The following is a 25,722-nucleotide window of genomic DNA, read 5'->3' on the forward strand; positions in this document are numbered from 1 at the left end:
GTAAAATAATGTAAAGTAAAATCAAATAAAAGAAAAATGTAAAAGAAAAGGAAAATAATGCAAAATAAAATACTGTAAAGTAAAATAAAATAAATTAAGAATTATTTAATAAATGATAACATTAAAAAAATGATCAGATGCAGAGCCAGATGTGAAAGGAGCACAGATGCTGTTCATATTTCTGACCGCTAGATGGCCACATCATTCACCATATTCAAACTCAGTTTAACATGTTTCAAATGCAGTGTAAATTTTCACCATCACTATTTCATAGCATGGATATTGAGAGGCACTATGTGTGGTCAGTCTTACTTGTCAGTGTTGTCAATAATAGAGTGGTACGGCCGCATGGCCGGAGGTCCGTCTCCTGGACTGAGGTTCCCTGGACAGAGTCCCGAGAAAGACTTGAAGAAAGGATCCTCTGGAACGGACAGTATGGAGGGAGATGGGAGGGACTTCCGGCGCTCCACGCTCAATCCTGGATTAAAACAATAAAATCAACATTTTACAACTGAGAAAACTGGAGGATGATGAAAATAACATAAAATGCAGAGGGTTTATTAAGGAAGATGAAATACCGGTTCCAGGGAAAAGCTCGGCCACGTGAGTGAGAACAAACTCCACCACGATGGACTGGACCCGGACCTCCATGAACGCAGCGGTGCCGTTAAAACCGGTCGACTCGATGTCCTTCGATCTGCAGATAATCATGCACTTATTCAGTTACAACAAATAAAGCTGATTCTGAAGCTCAACTGCTAGAGAATCCAGAGGCGGATGGTAGTGAAGTAAAAAGTGTTTTTCTTTGGAAAAATTTAATTCACTACATTCCAAAGCATAATGTCCTACTTTTTACTGCACTACGTTTCGCAAATAAAAGTGTTTTTTTTTTTTTTTTTAATCTTTAATACATTAGGACATTACAGTTTTTTCAATTGCTTAAACACATTTCCTGAAATGATGCCTCTTTTTTGCAAAACTCTAAACATGAATCCATAACTTCTGACTCAATTCCCTCAAACCGCCTATATTCAGGTCAAAATGAAGCTCTCCGCTCAAAACAACTCAATCTTGCTGAAAAACCAAACTTTGCTCTCAGACATGACACACAAACACTCAAAAACACACACACTACAACACAGTCTTATGAGATCAATTCAAAACAATACTACAAAAACAATCGAGAAAAAAAAAGTAAAAATGTAGTACTTTTTTGTACTCAAGTAAATCTTTTATCAGTGTTTTTCTTTGGAAGATTTTTACTTCACTGCATTTCAAAGCACAATGTCGTACTTTTTACTGCACTACGTTTCGCAAATAAAAGTTGTTGTTTTATTCATCTTTAATACTTACGAACTTTAAAAATTTTGTACTATCTTGCACTCAAGTAAATCTTTGAATTACTTTTACTTGAGTAAAAGTAAGAAAGTACTAGATTTCTAATGTAATTAAATATGAAATTATATTTAATATGAAACGTAGCGCAGTAAAAAGTACAATATTATGCTTTTCTAAAGAAAAACACTCTGATAAAGTACTTTAAAAGCAGAGTAAAAATGCTTCACTACTGTCTGCCTCTGTGAGAATCACAGCAATCAATGCAAATGTACAGTGCAAAAAAAGATTTTCTCACATAATATTTTCGTTACAAATTCTTCAATGAAGATACATTTACTTGAGAAGCAAAATGACTTTAGATATGAAGTGTTTTTTTCTGAAGAACATGCATGCAAATTAAGTTAGTTTTTGATTAAAACAAGAAAAAATGTGTTAACTGGGTCAGAAAATAAACAAATAAACAAACAACCATCATTATCATCTTGTTTTCTCTTTGAATTTTTTAGCTATTTTTCTTAATATCTTAATATCTCATTTAAGTCATTTTAATTAAATAGTCATTTTCCTTCTCAAGTAAATGCATCTTGATTTAAGGATGTTTAAATATTTGCACTGGAAAACAAAAATACTGATTAAAGATTTATTTATATTTTTTTCAGTGTAAAAAGTACAGATACTATTTTAAAAATATTGAAAACTCAATTAGTGGTATCTATCCAAAATAAAAATGCATGAGTAAAAGTTAAAACTATTTACATTCGAGTGAAAAAAACAAGAGGCAGTAGAGATTTTAATATTTATAATGCAAATATGTTAAAGAAAGCTGTTAGAATCACTATTTTCTCAATGCTCTGATAATCTCCAACAGCAGATGTCAAACTGAAACCTGGTGCCTGAATATTAACAGCAGATCATTTGACTGTGGTTTGACATTTGCATATAGTGATTTTTAGACTATTTTTAGGCAGCGACGGTTATTATAAAAACATACTACTTCAGCTTAAAGTCTGTGTTAGAAAGATTTAGTTCACTCCAAGTGAACATTCTGCCATTTAGTCACCTTACAATCATTTAGTCACATCAGGATAAAGAAAAATGCTATTTTTAATTTTATATAACATGACAGTATACATGACAATATACTTTGCACTTTTAAGTCCAGAAATCGTAATGTAGTAATAAGTATTTTTTAAAGTAGTTTTATCTGGTAAATGTAGCTGAGTAAAAGTATTCAATTAACAGAACTCAAGTAAAATACAGATTCCCCAAAATAATACAAAACTATAGCAGTGAAGTACTATTTCTCAAATACTTTACACCACTGATAAAATTTCCTAAATTAAGTGTTTGCCAAATGCATATATGCAGTTTAATTGTGAAACAGTGATTATAAAATAGGCAGATGTTCACACACACACGCACACACACAAACACACACACGTTTGTTTTTGTGAAAAGTGGGGACTCTCCATAGGCGTAATGGTTTTTATACTGTACTTACTGTATGTGCTATTGTCCACACCAACCCTACACCTAAACCTACCCCTTACAGGAGACTGTCTGCTATTTCAGATTTTCAATATACTCCATTCTGTGTGATTTATAAGCGTGTTGAAAAGTGGGGACATGGAGTAATGTCCTTAAAAGTCACCTTCTCCTTGTAATACCTGTCATACCCACGTCATTATACACATTTATGTCCTCATTTGTCACAAAACGCACACGCACACACACACACGCACTCACTCTCTCGCACAAACACACTCACTCTCGCTCACACACACACACACACACACACTCTCTCACACACACACACACACACACACACTCACTCACTCACTCACTCACTCACACCACACACACACACACACACACACACACACACACACACACACACACACACACACACACACATACACTCACTCACTCAGTCACTCACTCACTCTCTCTCTCACACACACACACACACACACACACACACACACACACACACACGCACACACACACGCACTCACTCTCTCTCACACACACACACACACACACACACACACTCACTCTCTCTCACACACACACACACACACACACACACACACTCGCTCGCTCACTCACACACACACACACACACACACACACACACACACACACACACACACACACACACACACCTGAGGAGGTTTGGGGCCCAGACGATGGCCAGGTTTCTGGCGTGCATGTTGGTCTGAGAGGCGAATGTGGACATCTTGACCAGATGACGCATCAAATACTCCAGAGTCCTGGAAAACCATAAGCGTTAAGCGTTAAATTCTACATCAAACTCAAGAAAGAACACTGAAAGATCTGAGGATCCTCAAATGCAGCATGTGTGTGTTTTGCTTCAAGAGAGCAACCATACATTTGTGTTGTGTTTCACTTTCTTTCTGTTATATTCATTTATTCATTCACTTATAATCATTTATTATTTAACCATTTTTATTATTCCATTTAATCATATAATCATTTATAATAATCATTCTAGTCATTTATATACCCATTTCATTGATTCATTAATTGATTAGTCATTATTATATTATATTATAGTTGTTTTTATACTATTTTCCATAGTTGCTTAGTCTTATGACTGCGTTTCAAGGTCTGTCTTCGTGAATAAGAGATACAAGGGAATGTTTATGGAAACTGAAGGTTTATGGGATGTTGTTTTGAAGCAGTTTTGGTATAACAATGCAGTCAACTTCTTGGTTGATAGAAGACTGCTGATAGAGTTTTTGGGTGTTTTGGGTACCAGACAAGACTTGCTGTTAACAGGTTTTGGGTATTAGACTACTTTGCTGAAGAGTTGTTCTGTTACCAGAAAAAAACTGATATTTTCTGACGGGATCTGTCGCCCGGGGCTGGATCTTAATTATATGGCGTGAACGGAAGCATGATCTAACAACACCATAATAAAGTATCACAAGAGCGACTTTTGCACTATATATTTTAAGCTTTAGGAAGTTTTTATTTTTTATTTTTATGCACTGAAAATCTAGCCCTGTAAAATCTAATGCATGTTCACTTTCAAAACTGACACGTGAATTGTTGCACCAGGTTTGATGTCATTGACAAAACACACCATTGTGCTTTTCGAAGCTTTTTTGTCTTTTCAGTTTTACAGAAAATGACTACACTGCAAAAAATGCTTAATGCAGTAATTAATTAATTAATTCTGCAATAATTTTAACTTGTCTAGAAAATCCTTCTTGATTTAAGAATCTTTAGATATCTGGGCTGGAAACAAGACAAAAAAATCTAAGAAAATTTTTTTGCAGTGTATACAGCAAATGACATGAGAGTGAATAAATAATTTGAATAGTTTTTGGTGGACTGTTTGTGTGGAGGTGTTGACCTGTGGTGAAGAGCTGGTAAATCCTTCAGAACCTCTCTAATCTTCACCAGCCGCTCGTCTTCCAGCTGAATCGCCACTGCGTCCTGCAGAGACCAAAGAGAAGTTTCTAAATGCAAAATACATCCAATTGCTGAAATGGGCCATTATTTTGCACAAATTTTCCTGGAAATTCTATAAAAATGTTCAAACTCAAATGGGTCATTACTTTGCACAAATTTTCCTGGAAGTTCTATAAAAATGTTCAAACTGAAATTGCTGAAATGGGCCATTATTTTGCACAAATTTTCCTGGAAATTCTATAAAAATGTTCAAACTGAAATGGGCTATTATTTTGCACAATTTTTCCTGGAAATTCTATAAAAATGTTCAAACTGAATTTGCTGAAATGGGCCATTGTTTTGCACAAATTTTCCTGGAAATTCTATAAAAATGTTAAAACTGAAATTGCTGAAATGGGCCATTATTTTGCACAAATTTTCCTGGAAATTCTATAAAAATGTTCAAACTCAAATGAGTCATTACTTTGCACAAATTTTCCTGGAAGTTCTATAAAAATGTTCAAACTGAAATTGCTGAAATGGGCCATTATTTTGCACAAATTTTCCTGGAAATTCTATAAAAACGTTAAAACTGAAATGGGCCATTATTTTGCACAATTTTTCCTGGAAATTCTATAAAAATGTTCAAACTGAAATGGGCCATTATTTTGCACAAATTTTCCTGGAAATTCTATAAAAACGTTAAAACTGAAATGGGCCATTATTTTGCACAATTTTTCCTGGAAATTCTATAAAAATGTTCAAACTGAAATTGCTGAAATGGGCCATTACTTTGCACAAATTTTCCTGGAAGTTCTATAAAAATGTTCAAACTGAAATTGCTGAAATGGGCCATTATTTTGCACAAATTTTCCTGGAAATTCTATAAAAATGTTCAAACTGAAATTGCTGAAATGGGCCATTATTTTGCACAAATTTTCCTGGAAATTCTATAAAAATGTTCAAACTGAAATTGCTGAAATGGGCCATTATTTTGCACAAATTTTCCTGGAAATTCTATAAAAATGTTAAAACTGAAATGGGCCATTATTTTGCACGATTTTTTCTGGAAATTCTATAAAAATGTTAAAACTGAAATTGCTGAAATGGGCCATTATTTTGCACAAATTTTCCTGGAAATTCTATAAAAATGTTAAAACTGAAATGGGCCATTATTTTGCACAATTTTTCCTGGAAGTTCTCTAAAAATGTTAAAACTGAAATTGCTGAAAATGCTGAAATTCTATAAAAATTTTAAAACTGAATTTGCACAAATTTTCCTGGAAATTCTATAAAAATTTTAAAACTGAAATGGGCCATTATTTTGTACAATTTTTTCTGGACATTCTATAAAAATGTTAAAACTGAAATGGGCCATTACTTTGCACAAATTTTCCTAGAAATTCTATAAAAATGTTAAAACTTAAATTGCTAAAATGGGCCATTATTTTGCACAAATTTTCCTAGAAATTATCTAAAAATGTTAAAACTGAAATTGCTGAAATGGGCCATTATTTTGCACAAATTTTCCTGGAAATTCTATAAAAATGTTAAAACTGAAATGGGCCATTATTTTGCACAAATTTTCCTGGAAGTTCTCTAAAAATATTAAAACTGAAATTGCTGAAATGAGCCATTATTTTGCACAAATTTTCCTGGAAATTATTTTGCACAAATTTTCCTGGAAATTCTATAAAAATTTTAAAACTGAAATGGGCCATTATTTTGCACAATTTTTCCTGGAAGTTCTCTAAAAATGTTAAAACTGAAATTGCTGAAATTCTATAAAAATTTTAAAACTGAATTTGCACAAATTTTCCTGGAAATTCTATAAAAATGTTAAAACGGAAATGGGCCATTATTTTGCACAAATTTTCCTGGAAGTTCTCTAAAAATATTAAAACTGAAATTGCTGAAATGAGCCATTATTTTGCACAAATTTTCCTGGAAATTATTTTGCACAAATTTTCCTGGAAATTCTATAAAAATGTTAAAACTGAAATGGGCCATTATTTTGCACAATTTTTTCTGGAAATTCTATAAAAATGTTAAATCTGAAATTGCTGAAATGGGCCATTATTTTGCACAAATTTTCCTGCAAATTCTATAAAAATGTTAAAACTGAAATGGGCCATTATTTTGCACAAATTTCCTGGAAATTCTATAAAAATGTTAAAACTGAAATGGGCCATTATTTTGCACAATTTTTCCTGGAAATTCTCTAAAAATGTTCAAACTGAAATTGCTGAAATGGACCATTATTTTGCACAAATTCTCCTGGAAATTCTATAAAAATGTTCAAACTGAAATTGCTGAAATGGGCCATTATTTTGCACAAATTTTCCTGGAAATTCTATAAAAATGTTAAAACTGAAATGGGCCATTATTTTGCACAATTTTTTCTGGAAATTCTATAAAAATGTTAAAACTGAAATGGGCCATTATTTTGCACAATTTTTCCTGGAAGTTCTCTAAAAATGTTAAAACTGAAATTGCTGAAATTGCTGAAATTCTATAAAAATGTCAAAACTGAATTCGCACATTTTTTTCTGGAAATTCTATAAAAATGTTAAAACTGAAATGGGCCATTATTTTGCACAAATTTTCCTAGAAATTCTCTAAAAATGTTAAAACTGAAATTGCTGAAATGGGCCATTATTTTGCACAAATTTTCCTGGAAATTCTATAAAAATGTTCAAACTGAAATGGGCCATTATTTTGCACAAATTTTCCTGGAAGTTCTCTAAAAATATTAAAACTGAAATTGCTGAAATGAGCCATTATTTTGCACAAATTTTCCTGGAAATTCTATAAAAATGTTAAAACTGAAATTGTTGAAATCGGCCATCATTTTGCACAAATTTTCCTGGAAATTCTATAAAAATGTTAAAACTGAAATGGGCCATTATTTTGCACAATTTTTTCTGGAAATTCTATAAAAATGTTAAAACTGAAATTGCTGAAATGGGCCATTATTTTGCACAAATTTTCCTGGAAATTCTATAAAAATGTTAAAACTGAAATGGGCCATTATTTTGCACAATTTTTCCTGGAAGTTCTCTATAAAATGTTAAAACTGAAATTGCTGAAATTCTATAAAAATGTTAAAACTGAATTTGCACAAATTTTCCTGGAAATTCTATAAAAATGTTAAAACTGAAATGGGCCATTATTTTGCACAATTTTTTCTGGAAATTCTATAAAAATGTTAAAACTGAAATTGCTAAAATGGGCCATTATTTTGCACAAATTTTCCTAGAAATTCTCTAAAAATGTTAAAACTGAAATTGCTGAAATGGGCCATTATTTTGCACAAATTTTCCTGGAAATTCTATAAAAATGTTAAAACTGAAATGGGCCATTATTTTGCCCAAATTTTCCTGGAAGTTCTCTAAAAATATTAAAACTGAAATTGCTGAAATGAGCCATTATTTTGCACAAATTTTCTTGGAAATTCTATAAAAATGTTAAAACTGAAATTGTTGAAATCGGCCATTATTTTGCACAAATTTTCCTAGAAATTATCTAAAAATGTTAAAACTGAAATTGTTGAAATGAGCCATTATTTTGCACAAATTTTCCTGGAAATTCTATAAAAATGTTAAAACTGAAATTGTTGAAATCGGCCATTATTTTGCACAAATTTTCCTAGAAATTATCTAAAAATATTAAAACTGAAATTGCTGAAATGAGCCATTATTTTGCACAAATTTTCCTGGAAATTCTATAAAAATGTTAAAACTGAAATTGCTGAAATGGGCCATTATTTTGCACAAATTTTCCTAGTAATTCTCTAAAAATATTAAAACTGAAATTGCTGAAATGGGCCATTATTTTGCACATATTTTCCTGGAAATTCTCTAAAAATGTTGAAACTAAAATGTAATTGTCAGTGCATTTTGGAACTGACACTTCTGTTAATCAGACAAGTGCACACAGCCAAGGCCAGATTTATGCATTGGCATTCTAAGCACGCGCACAATTACGAGATATTAAGAGATATTTTAAATTATACTATGGGCTATCTACAACAGTAAAAGAACCAAAACCCCAGAAGACATTGAGCAAATAAATATAACAAACAATAGGTTAAAAAAATGACAAACTATTTCCATGTTTTCCACCTTTTTATGTACGGAAATCACACTTTCTTTCTCTTGTTCTCTCTTACAGACGCACACACAGTACAGACACGCACTCGCGCAATAATGACGTTTTGGAATTTGCAACAGAAGGTTTATGGGGTGCGTAAAAGATTTGTTACAACTAGTGCTGTCAAATGATTAATCACATCCAAAATATAAGTTTTTGTTTACATAATATATGTGTGTGTACTGTGTATATTTATTAAGTATATATAAATGCCACGATGCCACGACGCCGGAGACTATTAATAGAACGGTCTTTCTCTGTTCTCAAAAATTTAAAAACTACATTTGATCTTTATTGACTGATCGCAAGCGGTTATTGCGATAGAAAACACTGCAGCGGTTTCCACCGATTATGAAATATTATGTTTTAATACGTCAAGTTAAACTAAATGAAAATTTAACAAGACTAATTTAAAAATGTAAAAAGATTAATTTAAGAACAACTTTGAAAAGCATGTTTGTGGGATGGTTTGGAGCAGGTGTTAAAGCATTGTATAAGTATTAAACAGTTTAAAATGCTGTATAAAACACTTTATTAAAAGGATATGTGGATGTATAGAGTTGATTGAGGGGGTTATAATATTGATTGTATTAGGACGGGTGATTATAGGGTGATGGGTTGTTTAGGATTAAAAAAAAACATTTGGTTGGTGTTTAATTTATTGTGGATTTGTTATCTTGTAAGGAATATATAAAGATATATATGCAATATATTAAAAGATATACTGGAACGTTATAGAATTGTATATGGGGCGGGAAAAATAATAAGCTTTTGCTTCATCCTGCTCCTTTTCGGACATTTTGTAATGTATAACGTCTTATGGACGTGATTTTTCTTTGTCGTTGCAACACATTTGTTGTGTTTGTGTATTTTGTTTTATATTGTGCTTTGTTTGAAATAAAATTTTTATTAAAATAAGACAAGTTGCATTTGCAACCTATTTGTAGCAATAGCCAACAATACATTGTATGGGTCATAATTATCCATTTTTCTTTTATGCCAAAAATCATTAGGATATTAAGTAAAGATCATGTTCCATGAAGATATTTTGTAAATTTCCTACCGTAAATATATCAAAACTTGATATGCATTGCTAAGAACTTAATTTGGACAACTTTAAAGGCGATTTTCTCAATATTTAGATTTCTTTGCACCCTCAGATTCCAGATTTTGTGTGCTCCAGGGTCATATAAACTTATAGGTTTGTGTGCATCTCATCTGATATTATTAACTATTGACATAATATTTGGGAAATAAAATGCATGTTGATCAACATTATTCTTATTCATTTGCAGACTTTAAAGCACACATTAGTACATGATGCAGAGACGCAGACTCACGGCGAAGCGGTCGTACAGCTCGTATGTGAGCAGAGGGTTGGGCAGCTCTCTGAAATACGCCTTACACACAGAGCTGACGCAGTGAATGTCCTGCAGATACACGTCCTTACACAGGTCAGGAGATCCTTCAGTGTCGAACTCACTCCTGCACACACACACACACACACACACACACACCTTCAGAAATGCCCACATGTCCTCAACTATTATTTTAGTATCACTGATATCACTGATATCCTCTATTTGCCATGATGTAAACAAACCAACAATAAATTATGGGCATACGCACATAATATACCACAGAATATAGAATATAATAAACTATCACACTGCAAAAAATAATTTTCTTACTTAGTATTTTTGTCTTGTTTTTTAGTATAAATATCTAAACATTCTTGAATCAAGATGCATTTACTTGACAAGTAAAATGGCTTAAGATTTTAAGTCTTGTTTTCTAAAGAAAATAATTCAAATTTAGTTATTTTTTGCTTAAAACAAGGAAAAAAATCTGCCAGCGGGGTAAGAAAAATAATCTTAATTCAAAGGCTAAACGAGATTATTTTTCTTGCCCCGTTGGCAGATATATTTCCTTGTTTTAAGCAAAAAATAACTACATTTTTATATATACCGTATATATTTTTTTTCAGAAAACAAGACATAATATCTTAAGTCATTTTACCTTTAAAGTAAATTCATCTTGATTCAAGAAATTTTAGATGTTTATACTAGAAAACAAGACAAAAATACTAAGAAAGAAAATAATTTTTTGCAGTGCAAGAAATATGTGAATAAAAAAGAGAATATAATAGATGTTTATGAAAAATATACAAAACTATGCACTGTATATATAGTGTGTACAGTGTGAAAAATATTATTTTTTTATCTTTCCCCATTGCAATATTTGTAATAATTTACTATAATAATATTAATAATGCTATTAAAGTTTTTATTAATATTCAGAATTATTTATTTTTACATTTTCTGTTTTCATTTTAATTTTGTTGCGTGTTTTTGTGATTTTTATTAGTTTTTTTATGTCAATGTAGTTTTTATAAATTTCATTCATTCATTCATTTTTAGTAATTTTAGTATTTCAAGTTAAATTAAATGAGAAATGTTGCCTTTGCAACTAGCTGAAACAAAATAAGTTTTTTAAGATTGATTTATTTTTAGATTTATCATTTGTTTTATTTCAAGTAACACATTTTTAATGGTTTTATTTTTAATTAATGCATTGCACCAAAAATATTTTAATTAATATAGATTTTATGTATGCGTTTCCATAATAAAAAAAAAGAAAAACAGCAGAAAAATATGAACTAATATGAAAATATTATGGTTTTAGTCATAATTAATAACCCTGTTTCACACACCGTAGTTTCTGTGTGTTGGAGGACACTCCAGACAGTCTGTAGATCCCGTCGACGATCCCATGCTTCTCGATGAACTCACTACAGCTGCGTAACACTTGAGGAACTGCTCGCGTGAGAGAGAGAAAGAGTTTGATACGGACCAGAACCAATGCAGAAGACACATTCAACACATTCAGACTGCACTGCAAAAACTGATCTCCTACTTAGTATTTTTGTCTGGTTTTCTAGCATAAATATCAAAACATTCTTGAATCAAGATGCATTTACTTGACAGGTAAAATGATTTAAGATTTTAAGTCTTGTTTAAAAAAAAAAAGGATCAAAATTTTGTTAGTTTTTGCTTTAAACGACCAAAAATATCTGTCAATGGGGTAAGAAAAATAATCTTGTTTAGCCTTTGAATTTAAATTATTTTTCTCACCCCATTGACAGATATTTTTGGTCGTTTAAAGCAAAAACTAACAAAATTGTTATCCTTTTTTAAAAATTGTTGTTTTTTTTTTTTGTTTGTTTTTTTAGATTTATCATTTATTTTATTTCAAGTAACACATTTTTTATGGTTATAGTTTTAATTAATGCATTACATCAATTTTTTTTAAAATTATTATAGATTTTACGTATGCATCTCCATAATAAAAAACAATTTTAAAATAGTAATAAATAATTATTTTAAAAAAATGTTATTTTAAGAAAACTCTTATAAAACTCTTTTCTTACCCCAATGACAGATATGTTTGCTTGTTTTAAGCAAAAACTAACAAAACTTTGATTTTTTTTAATTAATTTTAGATTTATCATTTATTTAATTTCAAGTAACACATTTTTTATGGTTATAGTTTTAATTTTAATTAATGCATTACATTAAAAATATTTTAATTATTAAAGATTTTATGCATGCGTCTCCATAATAAAAAATAAAAATAATAAAAATAGTAATAAATAATTATTTTTAAAAAAATCTTATTTTAACAAAAACTCTTTTCTGACCCCACTGGCAGATGTTTTTGCTCGTTTTAAGCCAAAGCTAAGAAAAATGTTATCTTTTTTTTTTTTTTATCATTTATTTTATTTCAAGTAACACATTTTTTATGATTATGAAATGTCATTTTTCAAATTTCAAATCTTATGTCATTTTACCTGTGAAGTAAATGCATCTTGACTCAAGAATGTTTGGATATTTCTACTAGAAAACAAGACATAAATACTAAGAAAGAAAGTCATATTTGCAGTGTGAGAATGAACTCACTCTCCTGTCCGGTGGAGCTGAGGTGCTCCAGCAGATCACATCCAAACACTTTATCCCGACTGCCTCCTTTTCTCCGGCCTCTCCTCATCTTGCTTTGCCTTCACCTGCTCTCTAACATCCAGGCCTTGTGTGTGTGTGTGTGTGTGTGTGTGTGTGTGTGTGTGATCTAATGAGTGTTTGTGTGATTCACTGAAGGTCCACCTCACATGACGGCTGCTCTTGAATATCTGACGGTATTATATGAGTTTAATCCTGATTCTCGTCCAGGAGCGTCTCATTCACTGACATTCACTCATCAACTACATCGTGCATCACTGCTGGATGGAACGGACGCATCATATCCAGAGATATGAAATATATCTGTATAAAAAAAGAAAGAGAGAATATTTAAGCCACAATATTCAGAATAACAACAATTCTGTGTTTCTGACTTACTGCAAAAATTAAACTTCTTCCTCAGTATTTTTGTCTTATTTTTCAGTTCAAATATCTGAACATTATTAAATCAAGACACATTTATTTGAGATGCAAAATGACATGATAACAAGTCTTCTTTATGCTTAAAACAAGAACAATTTTCAGCCAATACAGTGAGAAAAATCACCTTAATTCAAAAGATATGTGTTTGTTTCAAGCATAAAGTCACTTACAGTCATTTTTATAACATTTTCAGAAAACAAGACTTGTTATACATATATTATATACACTTATAGAAAAATGCTTTATTTATAACTTATATACTTTATTTATAAGTTTATATACTGTAAAATATATACACTGAAAAAATATTTTTATAAATAATTTGTATTATATATATATATATATGAACATAACTTATTAAAATACAAAAAGGAATACATTCACTTTATGATATAAATCAGGACAGCATTAAAATAGTAAATATTCTGACATAGAGGAGTAAGTTTTCCATCTTTCTACTTTTTTTGAAGTATTTCAGACTTTTTCTTCACTGAATTGCATCGAAAAGAAAGACATAAAATAAAGTAGAAAGAAATAAAGTGAGGAAAAGTTTACATTTCTTCCATTTACATGTGTGCATATAATATTATAAATAAAATACCCACCATATTCACAAGCTCAGAACACCAAGGGTTCAAAATATTCCTGAAAAGCATTTTAACTCTTAAAACTAAGGAATGTCTATCACTAATTTTCACAGAATTTTCCAATTAAAAACATCCACCAACAACTTCTTGTCATTTTGAGCCACACGTAAATGTACTCGATTTAAATCATGTTTTCTAAACATTCTTGAATCAAGATGCATTTATTTAACAGGCAAAATGAATTAAGATTTTAAGTCTTGTTTTCTAAAAAAAAAGATCAAAATGTACTTAGTTTTTGCTTAAAACAAGCAAAAATATCCAAATGCTTTTCTTACTTAGATTTTTGTCTTGTTTCCAGCCAAAATATCTAAAAATTCTTAAATCAAGAAGGATTTTCTACACCGTAAAAAGTGATAAGTTGACTTAACTTAAAAAAATTGAGGAAACCTGTTGACTTAAAATTATTAAGTAAATAATAATAATAAAAAAGGGTTAAGTGAACTTGACAATGCATTTAAGTTATTTAAAAAAAAATAATTTTAAGGCAACAGGTTTCCTCAATTTTTTTAAGTTAAGTCAACTTATCACTTATTATTGTCTTGTTTTCAGAAAAAACAAGTCATAATTAAGTGCATTTTTGCTTAGAACAAGCAAAATAATCTTATTTCAAACAGAAGACAAGAATATTTGGTTTACCCCACTGGCAGATATTTTTGCTCGTTTTAAGCAAAAACTACCAAAATTTTGATCTTTTTTTTTTTTTTTTTGAGTAATTTTGCCTGTCAAGTAAATGCATCTCGATTCATGAATGTTTAGATATTTGTACTAGAAAACAAGACAAGAAAATCTCTTTTTGCAGTGAATATCTACTTAACCAAGACATTAAACTCCATAAAGTCGCCTGAATTATGAAACTGCATAAAGCTCTGGGTTCACAACCACAGGAAACACAAAAAAGCACAGCAGAAATGCAAGAAGGAAACGCAAAAACAGGACAACATCGAAACGGAGCGCAAATAAGACAAACCTTAAGACAAAAAGTAATGCATGTAAGGCTTGGTTTGCCGAAGCGTGACATACGGTCTGATGAAGCACAGCAGAGCTTCACATCTCCATCAGAGCTCAGTGTCAGCGCTGGGCTGGGTCGCGTGCCAATCTCACAGCGTTTCCTCTTCTTACTTTCTGAGTTTTGCACCAGTTGAAGGCCACACCCTCACGCTTTCTACAAGCTCTTCATATCTTTCCAGAAGAAACCAAGAAGATCGTTTCAAATCCTGCTACGGTTTTGATGCCTCCGACACCTTTTGAAGGGTTTTGCATCTCGTTCGTCTGTGTTTTTCGGCGAGTTTGTTCCTCTCTGGTGCTCTTGCGGAAATGACTGATCAGATCTGAAGGCCACGAGTGCTTTACGCTCACATCATCAAATAAACCCAGGCCTTTTTCCCCTTATGAGCCGATAACATCCTATGAGCGTAGGATCTGGCATCTTTAAAAACCGAACCTGAATGAAGAATCGAGATGAGAAACACAGAAAAGAATAGAGAAAAGCCTCCAGTCCTTACCTTTCTCTCTGCACCGGCACAAGCTTCAGTGTAAAGTGTCTGTGACGCAAGAAACCACTAAACTTCCCTCACTGACTTCCTGAGTCTTTTACTTTCTGTCTTGATTCTCCATTTCTAATATACGCCTTTATCTCGAGCTCTGCGTGGTGTTTGCCTTCATCCGTCTGCTTTATATAGGAAACATCAGGCCAATATACCATGTTATTCTTACGGCCTAAATATGGGAAAGATAGATGGACATTAGCACAAAAAAAACAGTACTTTGATAGTTGCATTCATACATTTAGTAGATAATTTTTTTTTTTTTTTAGCGTATTGCAAATGAGAAAAATCGCATGCAATTTGTCATTAAGGCCAATCATATTCTTAGTATACATATTAGTGCTGATTAATCGCATGCAAAATAAAAGTTTTTGTTTGCATGATATATGTATGTGTGCTGTGTATATTTATTATGTATGTATATATATATATATATAAATACACACACATGCATGTATATATTTCAGAAAAACATGTTATGTTTATATATTAAATATATTTATTTACAATATAAATGATTTCAAAATATATACTGTATGTGTGTGTGTGTGTGTTTATATACACATAATAAATATACACAGAACACATGCATATATTATGCAAACAAAAACGTTTATTTTGCATGCGATTAATCGTTTGACAGCACTAATATTAATGCATAAGCTGCAGCAGAACACTTATTTTCATTGTATATTTCAAAGAACAGCATTGGTAAATGTCCAAGAAAACAAGGTGTTTCTATTGTATCTTGCTGAAAAACCAAAGAAAAAAAAGAAAAATAGGTGTTTCTATCATACTATGTCCAAAAAAACTGGAGTACTTGATTACTTTTATGTGTATGCATGCATTTAGCAGGTGTTTTTATCTAAAGCATCATGCAAATGAGGACAATCACATGCACTTAATCATAAAGGGCAATCATATTCTTAATGCATAACGCTTACCATGGTATTTTCATGGTATTTCAGGGTACTTAAAAAGAACAGCATTGTTCTAACATGGTAAATGTCCAAGAAAACATGGTATTTCCATTGCTTCATGTTGTAAAGACAAAACAAAAATGGGTATTGCTATAGTACCGGGTCAAAAAAACAATAGTACTTTCATATATATATATATATATATATATATATACACTTATACTATGAATGATTACCATATCCATGCACCATGGTATTTTCATGGTATTCCAGGTTATTTCACAGAACAGCATTGTCCTAATATGGTAAAATGTTCAAGAAAACATGGCATATCCATAGTATCTTTCTGAAAAACAAAACAAACAAAGACAGGTATTTCTATAGTACTTTGATATAAATACTTTTATGTTTATGCATTTAGCAGATGTTTTTATGCAAAGCAAATGAGGAAAACTACATGCAATTTGTCATAAAAGCCAACAATATTCACAAGTGTATGAATTATATTAATGCATACCTTAGAGCAGAACAAGGTGATATCGAATGATAACCATATTCACTTACCATGGTATTTTCATGGTATTCCAGGGTACTTCAAAGCATTATTATAACATGACAAAAATCCAAGAAAACATGACATTTCCATTGCACCATGTTGAAAAACAAAAACAAAAATGAGTATTTCTATGATATAATGTCATTCATATATATATATATATATACCACGGTACTTAATGATTACTATATCCATAAACCATGGTATATCAAAGAATTCAAAGGTATGGTGAATACACCCAAAAACATGGTATGTTGAAATAAAAACATGGCATTTCACAAAAACGTGATAGTGCCATGATTGTCTGAAAACGTAACTTTGCGTGTTATTGCAAATATGCATTGATTCCACTGTGCAAAATAATTTAAATGTCAAGGTTTTGTAAGGTCACAGCTCTCGTGCTGCTGAGGGAATACTTTTCTTTGTATTGTTGAAACAACTGGAGCTTAGATATAGCCTACAACGTACCTCACATGATCACTTTTGTGTTCAATAAAAAAAAGTGTGCAGCCACTGATAGACTCATTATTGGCTATATTTTTGGCTATTAATCTAGTAGTATATTTACGGTATCGTGTCCGGAAGCAACTCTTTTCTGCAGTTCACCGCCAGGCGGCGCTGTGTGGCGCAGAACACCGATCCTCCATCGAGACACATTCAGATCTGAGGACGTTTTTACAGTAGATATTTGTACACTAGAACGTATAAATAGTCAAAGACTGGAAGTAAACCAATTAATTGAACCAATAAAAAAAAAATATACATACATACATTCATGATAGCTTACAAACACTGATAGCTTACAAACTAATATACATTGAAATAAAAATATGCAATTGAAAAAAATAAAAATACATAAGAATTCAAAAATATATATTAATTCCTGGCCGCTAAACCCCGCCCATTCTGTCATCGTCATGTCATTTTCGCAGTCATTCTATCAGTTTATCCGGTTTCTTTATGCATTTTAAACAGCCAGACGTGGTGAAATGCGCAATTAAAATAAAAAAGTAATGAAATAAGATAATTATTTCCTAAACGCTAAACCCCGCCCACTCTGTCATCGTCCTGTCACTCTCCCTGTCGTTGTGAGTTTATTCGGTTTCTTTGAGGAAATTTGAGGATTTTAAACAGTCAGATGTGGTAAAATACGCAATTAAAATAAAAAAATAAAAGAGAGTAATTAAAATAGATAATTATGTCCTGGCCGCTAAGCCCCGCCCATGCTGTCATCGTCCTGTCATTCTCGCTGTCATTGTCAGTTTATACGGTTTCTTTGAGGAACTATGTGGATTTTAAACAGTCAGACGTGCTGAAATACGCAATTAAAATAAAACAAAAAAAGAATAATTAAAAAAGAAAATTATTTCCTGGCCGCTAAACCCCGCCCACTCTGCCAACGTCCTGTCATTCTCGCTGCCACTCTATCCATCCATTTATTCGGTTTCTCTGAGGAAATATGTGGGTATTTAAACCGCTGGACGTGGCGATCTAGTTCATTAGGGCGTATTTTCGAAATCGGACATTCTTTAATTGATAAAACCAGTGATTTTGATCAGAGAGAGATCATGTCGTTCTGCTCGTTCCAGGCGCAGCTCATGTCCATCATGGACATTGTGGCCAAAGCGGCGGAAGCGGAAATCAAGCGGCGCGTGGAGGAGAGCTGCGCGGTCATCAGACTGGAGCTGAGCCGCAGCCGGAAGGACATCGATGCTCTCAAGAGGAAATGCTTGCTTATGGACAGCGAACTGAGGAGGGTCAGAGGTCGGGGCAGGAGGAGAGGTCAGAGGTCATCGTCAGTGCGCGCTTACACAGAAATACTATAGTAATACCATAGGACTACAGTATTTACAAAAGTACTCCAAAGGATAGCATCCTACTATTACCATGGTACCGTAAAACTACAACTAGGACATATTATATAGTAATAAATAAATACAATGGAGGCCAAAATGATGAGAGCACTAGTATTATCAGCAGCTAAACATGGGTTTAAGTCAGTTATTTCTGTCTTTTGCTGTAGTGTGTCAGGAGGAAACATCAGTTTATATTTCCAAGCATACAGTGCAGATGTTTGATGTGTTTCAGTGTTTCAGTGTGGAGCATCAGAACGCTTTCCTACACCGTTCAAGACACAGAGAGAGATCAGAGATCAAGACCAGAATCCAGATCAGACCCCCAGCATCCAACAGGTGACGAACACAACCTCACACTGACATCCAGAGGAGCTTTCTCACATTAGGAAACGTCAGGTTATTCTAAAATAATCATTTCCAGGCTGGGAAAAGTCACGCTGAATTATCTGTTGATCCACATTTAATTCCAGTACACAGCTGCACAACCACATAAGTTAAGAAAACATTTACTTTTAGAAGTTAAAAAAAAAAAAAAAAAATTCTAGTTATGTATTATTAAAATATTATTTATTGTAGACAGTTATACAAAAAAATCTATACATTATTATTTTTTTTTTGTGGATTTAATGATTTTGTGTATAAAGAATAAATAGTTGTAAAATGAGTTTTAAAAATCCTCATCTTATTATAAATGATTGAGAATTTTGTGGAAATTCAGTATGTGTGGGAAAGTGTTATTACAGTATTAATGAGATGCTATTCAATTTCCATCAATATTTAGAATTAGTTTTTATTCATATGTTTAAATTTTAGTTAAAGTTTTAGTAATTTGTATTTATTATTATTTTTTAAAATATACCTAGATTTTTATTATTTTTTATTTCAGTCTTACGTTTTTTTTTTTTAGATGATAAATGATAAATTTTCCTTTGCTACTACCTGAAGTAAAAAAAAAAAAGTTATTATTTATATTTTATTTTAAAGTTTAAGTAACTAAAGTTTTTTAATAGTTTTAGTTAACCATAATAACCCTGGTGTTGGAGCTGTGTATTCTGTCATTGATAAACCTCAACAGACATTACTTTTCAGATGTGTTTAATTAATCTGAAAGGATTGAAGCACTGATGTCTGTTGGTGTGTTTTGTAGTCTGTCTGTTCGCTGCAGGAGAGAATCGGCGATCCGGTGATCAAACAAGAGTGCCAGGAATCCAGCAGTGCTGACGGAGGTACAATCACATCTAACACTAAAAAACTAAACTTCAGATGACTATGAATATGATGGAACAAACACAGAGGGGAGACTGTTTCTTAACAGTCTTTAGTCATTTGGCAGACGCTTTTATCCAAAGTGACTTATAAATGAGGACAATAGAAGCAATCAAAATCAACAAAAGAGCAATGATATGCAAGTGCTATAACTCTAAGTCTCAGTTAGCTTAACACAGTACACAAGGTAGCAAGGTTTTTAGACAGAATAGAAAAAGAATAGAGAAAGCTAGTGTTAGAGGACTTTTTTATTTATTTTTTTATTGAAAACAAGCAGTTAGAAAACAAATAGAGTGCAAGTCTTAAAGGGTTATGTTTTATTAAATAAAAAAAGAACACAAATAGATAAAATAGAATTAGAATAGAGAGTGCTAGAGTTAGAGGATCAAATAAAGATGGAAGAGATGTGTTTTTAGCCGATTCTTTAGGCTGGTTATTCCATCAGGAGGGAACATTTAATGTAAAAGTCTGTGAAAGTGATTTTGTCAGGCATGTTTTTTAAGATATTATAATTTAAAAAAAAGATGAACTGAAGTCCCACTTAAGTGGGTAAATAAAAAACACTCTTAAGTTCAACTAATTGCATTTAATCTACATTTAAACTATAATGCATCTTTATTTAATTGCAATTAACATGCAATTAAGTATTAGGTGTAAAGTATATTATTTCCATAATAAGTATTCTTTAAATTAACGGTAAGTGACATTAAAATATTTCAAAGACAATAGAATTATAAAATGACATATAAAGATGAACTTGAGTCTTACTTAAGTGGGTCCGTCAAAAGACCTAAGTTTAAACTGTTATTTTATTTTATTTTCAATTGCAATTAAAATGCAGTTAAGTGTACGAGTTAAGTGACAATGGAATTAATTATGAAATTACATATAAAGATGAACTTAAATCCCACTTAAGTGGGTAAATAAAAAACACTTAAGTTCAACTAATTGCATTTAATCTACATTTAAACTATAATGCATTTTTATTTAATTGCAATTAAGTATTAGGTGTAAAGTATATTATTTCCATAATAAGTACTCTTTAAATTAACAGTAAAGTGACATTAAAGTATATTTTAGTTTATCATAAGTGCTTGTTAGTACATTCAGCAGTACATTTTAACCATATTTCAAAGACAATAGAATTATAAAATGACATATAAAGATGAACTTGAGTCTTACTTAAGTGGGTCCGTCAAAGACCTAAGTTTAAACTGCAATTTTATTTTATTTTAAATTGCAATTAAAATGCAGTTAAGTGTATGAGTTAAGTGACAATAGAATTAATTATGAAATTACATATAAAGATGAACTTAAATCCCACTTAAGTGGGTAAATAAAAAACACTTAAGTTCAACTAATTGCATTTAATCTACATTTAAACTATAATGCATTTTTATTTAATTGCAATTAAGTATTAGGTGTAAAGTATATTATTTCCATAATAAGTACTCTTTAAATTAACGGTAAAGTGACATTAAAGTATATTTGAGTTTATCATAAGTGCTTGTTAGTACATTCAGCAGTACATTTTAACCATATTTCAAAGACAATAGAATTTTGAAGTGACATATAAAGATGAACTTGAGTCTTACTTAAGTGGGTCCGTCAAAAGACCTAAGTTTAAACTGCAATTTTATTTTATTTTAAATTGCAATTAAAATGCAGTTAAGTGTATGAGTTAAGTGACAATAGAATTAATTATGAAATTACATATAAAGATGAACTTAAATCCCACTTAAGTGGGTAAATAAAAAACACTTAAGTTCAACTAATTGCATTTAATCTACATTTAAACTATAATGCATTTTTATTTAATTGCAATTAAGTATTAGGTGTAAAGTATATTATTTCCATAATAAGTACTCTTTAAATTAACGGTAAAGTGACATTAAAGTATATTTGAGTTTATCATAAGTGCTTGTTAGTACATTCAGCAGTACATTTTAACCATATTTCAAAGACAATAGAATTTTGAAGTGACATATAAAGATGAACCTAAGTCTTACTTAAGTGGGTCCGTCAAAAGACCTAAGTTTAAACTGCAATTTTATTTTATTTTCAATTGCAATTAAAATGCAGTTAAGTGTACGAGTTAAGTGACAATAGAATTAATTATGAAATTACATATACACAGACAAGGCTTAAGCCTAGTCCCAGACTAAAATGTAAGTCTTAGCTGTTTCAACTGAAAGAAACTTGTACTGATTGATCTTAAAATATATCAATGCCTTTGTTTTGTCTCAAGAGGGACACCAGTAATGTTTTTTTTTCTAATGTACGTTTATAAAAATTACTTAAATGTCTTAATTACTTAATTGGCTTAGTCTAAGCCCTGTCTGTGAAACCAGGCCATAAAGATTAACTTTAAATCCCACTTAAGTGGGTAAATAAAAAAAACACTCTTAAGTTCAACTAATTGCATTTAAGTTCTAATGCATTTTTATTTATTTGCAATTAACATGCAATTAAGTATATTATTTTTATGATAAGTGCTCTTTTTAAAGTCTGCTAAAGTGTGTCTTTCTGCTTTAACGCACAGGGAATCGTCCCTTCGATCACGAGCAGCAGAACATCCAGCAGATCCAAGCTCAGGAGAACACGGAGAACCAAAAACCACCGTTAGGAGCTTCAGAGATCCAAAACTCACGTTTCACTCATTCACAGACGCCCGCGGAGCGAGAGAAACGCGATGAAGAGCATCTGAGCGGTTTGGGACTCCAGGTTAAAGCGGAGAAGGACGATGAGGAGCCGAGAGTTCATCTGAGGTTTGCTCAGCTGTGGACGGCGTTGCCTGAAACGGCCGCTGAAAACACAGACCGGACGTTTCCAACGTCACAAAACATGGCCGTCTTCAGCTCAGAAGCGTCCAGAAATAATCTGCATCCTGTAGAGACACAAATGGAGCTTTATGAGCCGGAACAGATCAATGCAAACGATCAAATGATGAGTGCTGTATGCACCCAGGGTGAAGTGGACAGGGTTCCAGCGTTTGGTCAGAAGCGCTTCTGCTGCTCGTTCTGCGAGAAGAGCTTCAGTCGGTTCGGTCAGCTCAAGGAGCATCTGCGCAGTCACACGGGCGAGAAGCCCTTCGCCTGCGCTCAGTGCGGCCGCAGCTTCACCAAACACTGCAATCTGATCCGGCACGCCGTGGTGCACAGCGGAGAGAAGCCGTACCAGTGCGGTCAGTGCGGGAAACGCTTCACACAGCGCTCCAGTCTCAAATCACACCAGAGGACGCACTCCAGCACATGGGATCATCACAGCTGACGTCTGCAAACACCTCACGCTGATTCATTTGGAAACACAGAGGACCAAATTAACCCCTTAAAGGGATAGTTCATCAGTGTTTATCTGCTTACCCACAGGGCATCTAAGAAGTAGGTGACTTTGTTTCTTCAGAAGAACACAAACCAGACCGATCGTTTTGTGTCTTTTTTTTCTCTCAAAGCCGTGAGGCCCATTGACTGGCATTATATGACTGACAGACTGCAACGGTTTGAGTTAAAAATCTTCGTTTGTGTTCTACTGAAGAAACAAAGTCACCTATATCTTGGATGCCCCGGGGGTCAGCAGATACACATCACATTTTCATTTTTGGGTGAACTATCCCTTTAAGTGTCACCCATCACCCCATTTTTGAGCATAGACGTGAAAGTGCACTATACAAACTTATATTATAATTCATAAACGCTTTGGAATACAGACCTAAGGATGGACTCTTTTTTTTAAGAAGACAATCTTCTTAACTCTTTCCCTGGCTGCATTTTTGCTGATTTTCACTAAAATTTCATGGCCCCCAGAATATTTTGTTGTATGAATATCTGAACATGCAAACATCAAAATAAAGAACAGACCCTTTACTTTCAGAAAAAAAAAAAAAAAATCAGTTTTATTCTAGCTTCAAGCCTTTTTTTATTTATCAACACTTGAATGTAGGTAGGTTTCATAAAAAGGCAACATTTTGAGCAAAAATGCATTTTTAATCAAATACTACATCTGGATCATATTCAGTATGAGGATCAAAGCAAAGATGCATTAGATGGCTTCCATCAGTATCCCAAAGCTTGCACAGGCCTTTAACACTTTCAATTACCACTTGATTACTAAAATATGTGACACAGAAAAAGAGCGCCTTTGGGTGACACTTAAGGGGTTAAACACTTTTAATATCATAAATGACTGTTGCAATACTTAAATGTACTTTTTACACTTTCAAATTGTATTTTCATATTTTATTTTAAGATTGTATTGGATGACGTGTTTTTTGTGTAATTTGTAAATCTATGATTGTCTGCATGATTGAATAAAACAAATGCTCAGAAATGGTTCGACTGTAAAGGCTCGTTCACACCAAGAGCGTTCACTATAAAGATATTAACGATATCGTGTTTATTCTAAGCGCACGCTCGTTAAATTCTCCAGCTCGTTATAGCAGGATGGATTCTGATTGGGTGTCAGTTTGTATCGTTCATCAGCTGGAAAAAATTGTTCTGAAAGTGATTCCAGCAATATTGTTTCTCTGTGTCTTTATCATTATAATTGTGGTGTGGATTCTGCTATTCTTTAATATTCTGAATGATTTTTAGAACTATATCCTTATCGTTATCTTTATAGTTATTGTCCTTGGTGTGAACGGGCCTTTACAGTTTGGTAATTATGTAGTAAATTGGACTCAATTTAGATTTTTAAAATGATTATTTGATAAAATATTTTTTAATTAATATTGTTTTTGGGAACATAATGCCATGTATTTGACCTTTCAAATATTTAAATAAATAATATATAACTATTTTTTATAAATACTATAAATGTATAAATTATTATACATTTATTAATCTATTGTAATTATAATAAATATAATAATTTATAAATAATTAGATTGGCTGTTTCACTCTAAAACACAGAGGATTGCATCTGGAACTTTTTTGTTATGGTCACATATTGCAATTTTTAGATGTGCTTTTTACACTTTCAAATTGAGTTTTCATATTTTATTTTAAGATTGTATCAGATGATGTTTTTTTTGTGTAATTTGTTAATTTATGATTTGTTTGCAGGATTGAATAAAACAAATGACAAGAAATGGTTACGGTTTGTTCTTCTCTAGACAATAAGATGCAATTTTTATTTTAAAAATGATTTAACGTTTTAACATTTAACATGAAAACAAGTGACATTTTTAAATACATTTTTATTTTCCATTTTTATTTTTGAATTAATATTGGTTTTGGCCCTCCTGGACCTTCAACATTTCAAACAGCCTATTTAAATAAATAAAATATAACTAATTTATTGTAAATACTACACACTTATACATTATTATAAATGTATTGTAAATGATAATTTATTATAGATTCATAAATACTATAATTTATTATACATAGATAAAATAAAATAAATTACATGTAAATGAAACATTAAAACAAAATAAAACTTAAGAAACTTATTTGTTTATATATATATATATATATATATATATATATATATATATATATATATATATATATATATAAGTGCTGTCAAACGATTAATCGCATCCAACGTGTGTGTACTGTGTGTATATTTATTATGTATATATAAA

General features: G+C 31.7%; 2 protein-coding genes across 4 annotated transcripts in view; one reads left to right on the forward strand and one right to left on the reverse strand.

Moving 5' to 3' along the window:
• si:dkeyp-68b7.12 (titin) overlaps positions 1 to 15,664 on the reverse strand; it is a 29,292-nt gene extending 13,628 nt beyond the window's left edge. Inside the window, exons 1-8 of one of the 2 annotated variants that reach the window (XM_058797236.1) lie at positions 14,964 to 15,664; positions 12,870 to 13,229; positions 11,624 to 11,726; positions 10,251 to 10,395; positions 4,721 to 4,803; positions 3,504 to 3,611; positions 579 to 697; positions 313 to 478 (exon numbers count right to left, since the gene is read on the reverse strand). In XM_058797236.1, coding sequence (XP_058653219.1) covers positions 313 to 478; positions 579 to 697; positions 3,504 to 3,611; positions 4,721 to 4,803; positions 10,251 to 10,395; positions 11,624 to 11,726; positions 12,870 to 12,957 — 812 coding nt within the window. In that variant the 5' untranslated portion in view covers positions 12,958 to 13,229; positions 14,964 to 15,664. The remainder of the gene's footprint in view (positions 1 to 312; positions 479 to 578; positions 698 to 3,503; positions 3,612 to 4,720; positions 4,804 to 10,250; positions 10,396 to 11,623; positions 11,727 to 12,869; positions 13,230 to 14,963) is intronic. The other variant, XM_058797228.1, reaches the window with a different exon arrangement.
• A 1,462-nt stretch (positions 15,665 to 17,126) lies between these two features.
• On the forward strand, positions 17,127 to 25,527 carry si:ch211-155e24.3 (uncharacterized protein LOC100150696 homolog). Of its 2 annotated transcripts, XM_058797279.1 has the most exons (5): positions 17,127 to 18,477; positions 18,606 to 18,798; positions 19,105 to 19,208; positions 20,020 to 20,098; positions 22,681 to 25,527. In XM_058797279.1, exons 2-5 carry the CDS (start codon positions 18,615 to 18,617, stop codon positions 23,406 to 23,408), a joined length of 1,095 nt encoding a protein of 364 aa, XP_058653262.1. In that variant the 5' UTR covers positions 17,127 to 18,477; positions 18,606 to 18,614; the 3' UTR covers positions 23,409 to 25,527. The 2 variants fall into 2 exon arrangements, with proteins under 2 accessions (XP_058653262.1, XP_058653255.1); XM_058797272.1 differs by having other exon boundaries at positions 17,127 to 18,798.
• Positions 25,528 to 25,722: the final 195 nt, after the last annotated feature.

This window comes from Onychostoma macrolepis, chromosome 02 (genome assembly GCF_012432095.1).
Source record: "Onychostoma macrolepis isolate SWU-2019 chromosome 02, ASM1243209v1, whole genome shotgun sequence".
In the NCBI taxonomy this organism is placed as follows: domain Eukaryota; kingdom Metazoa; phylum Chordata; class Actinopteri; order Cypriniformes; family Cyprinidae; genus Onychostoma; species Onychostoma macrolepis.

Excerpts from the sequence above, each read along its gene's own strand:
- si:ch211-155e24.3 (XM_058797272.1), top strand. The coding sequence starts at position 18,585 with ATGTCGTTCTGCTCGTTCCAGGCGCAGCTCATGTCCATCATGGACATT. Across the intron at positions 18,799-19,104 it reads AGGTCGGGGCAGGAGGAGAG|TGTTTCAGTGTGGAGCATCA; the intron begins GTCAGAGGTCAT and ends GATGTGTTTCAG. Across the intron at positions 19,209-20,019 it reads AGACCCCCAGCATCCAACAG|TCTGTCTGTTCGCTGCAGGA; the intron begins GTGACGAACACA and ends TGTGTTTTGTAG.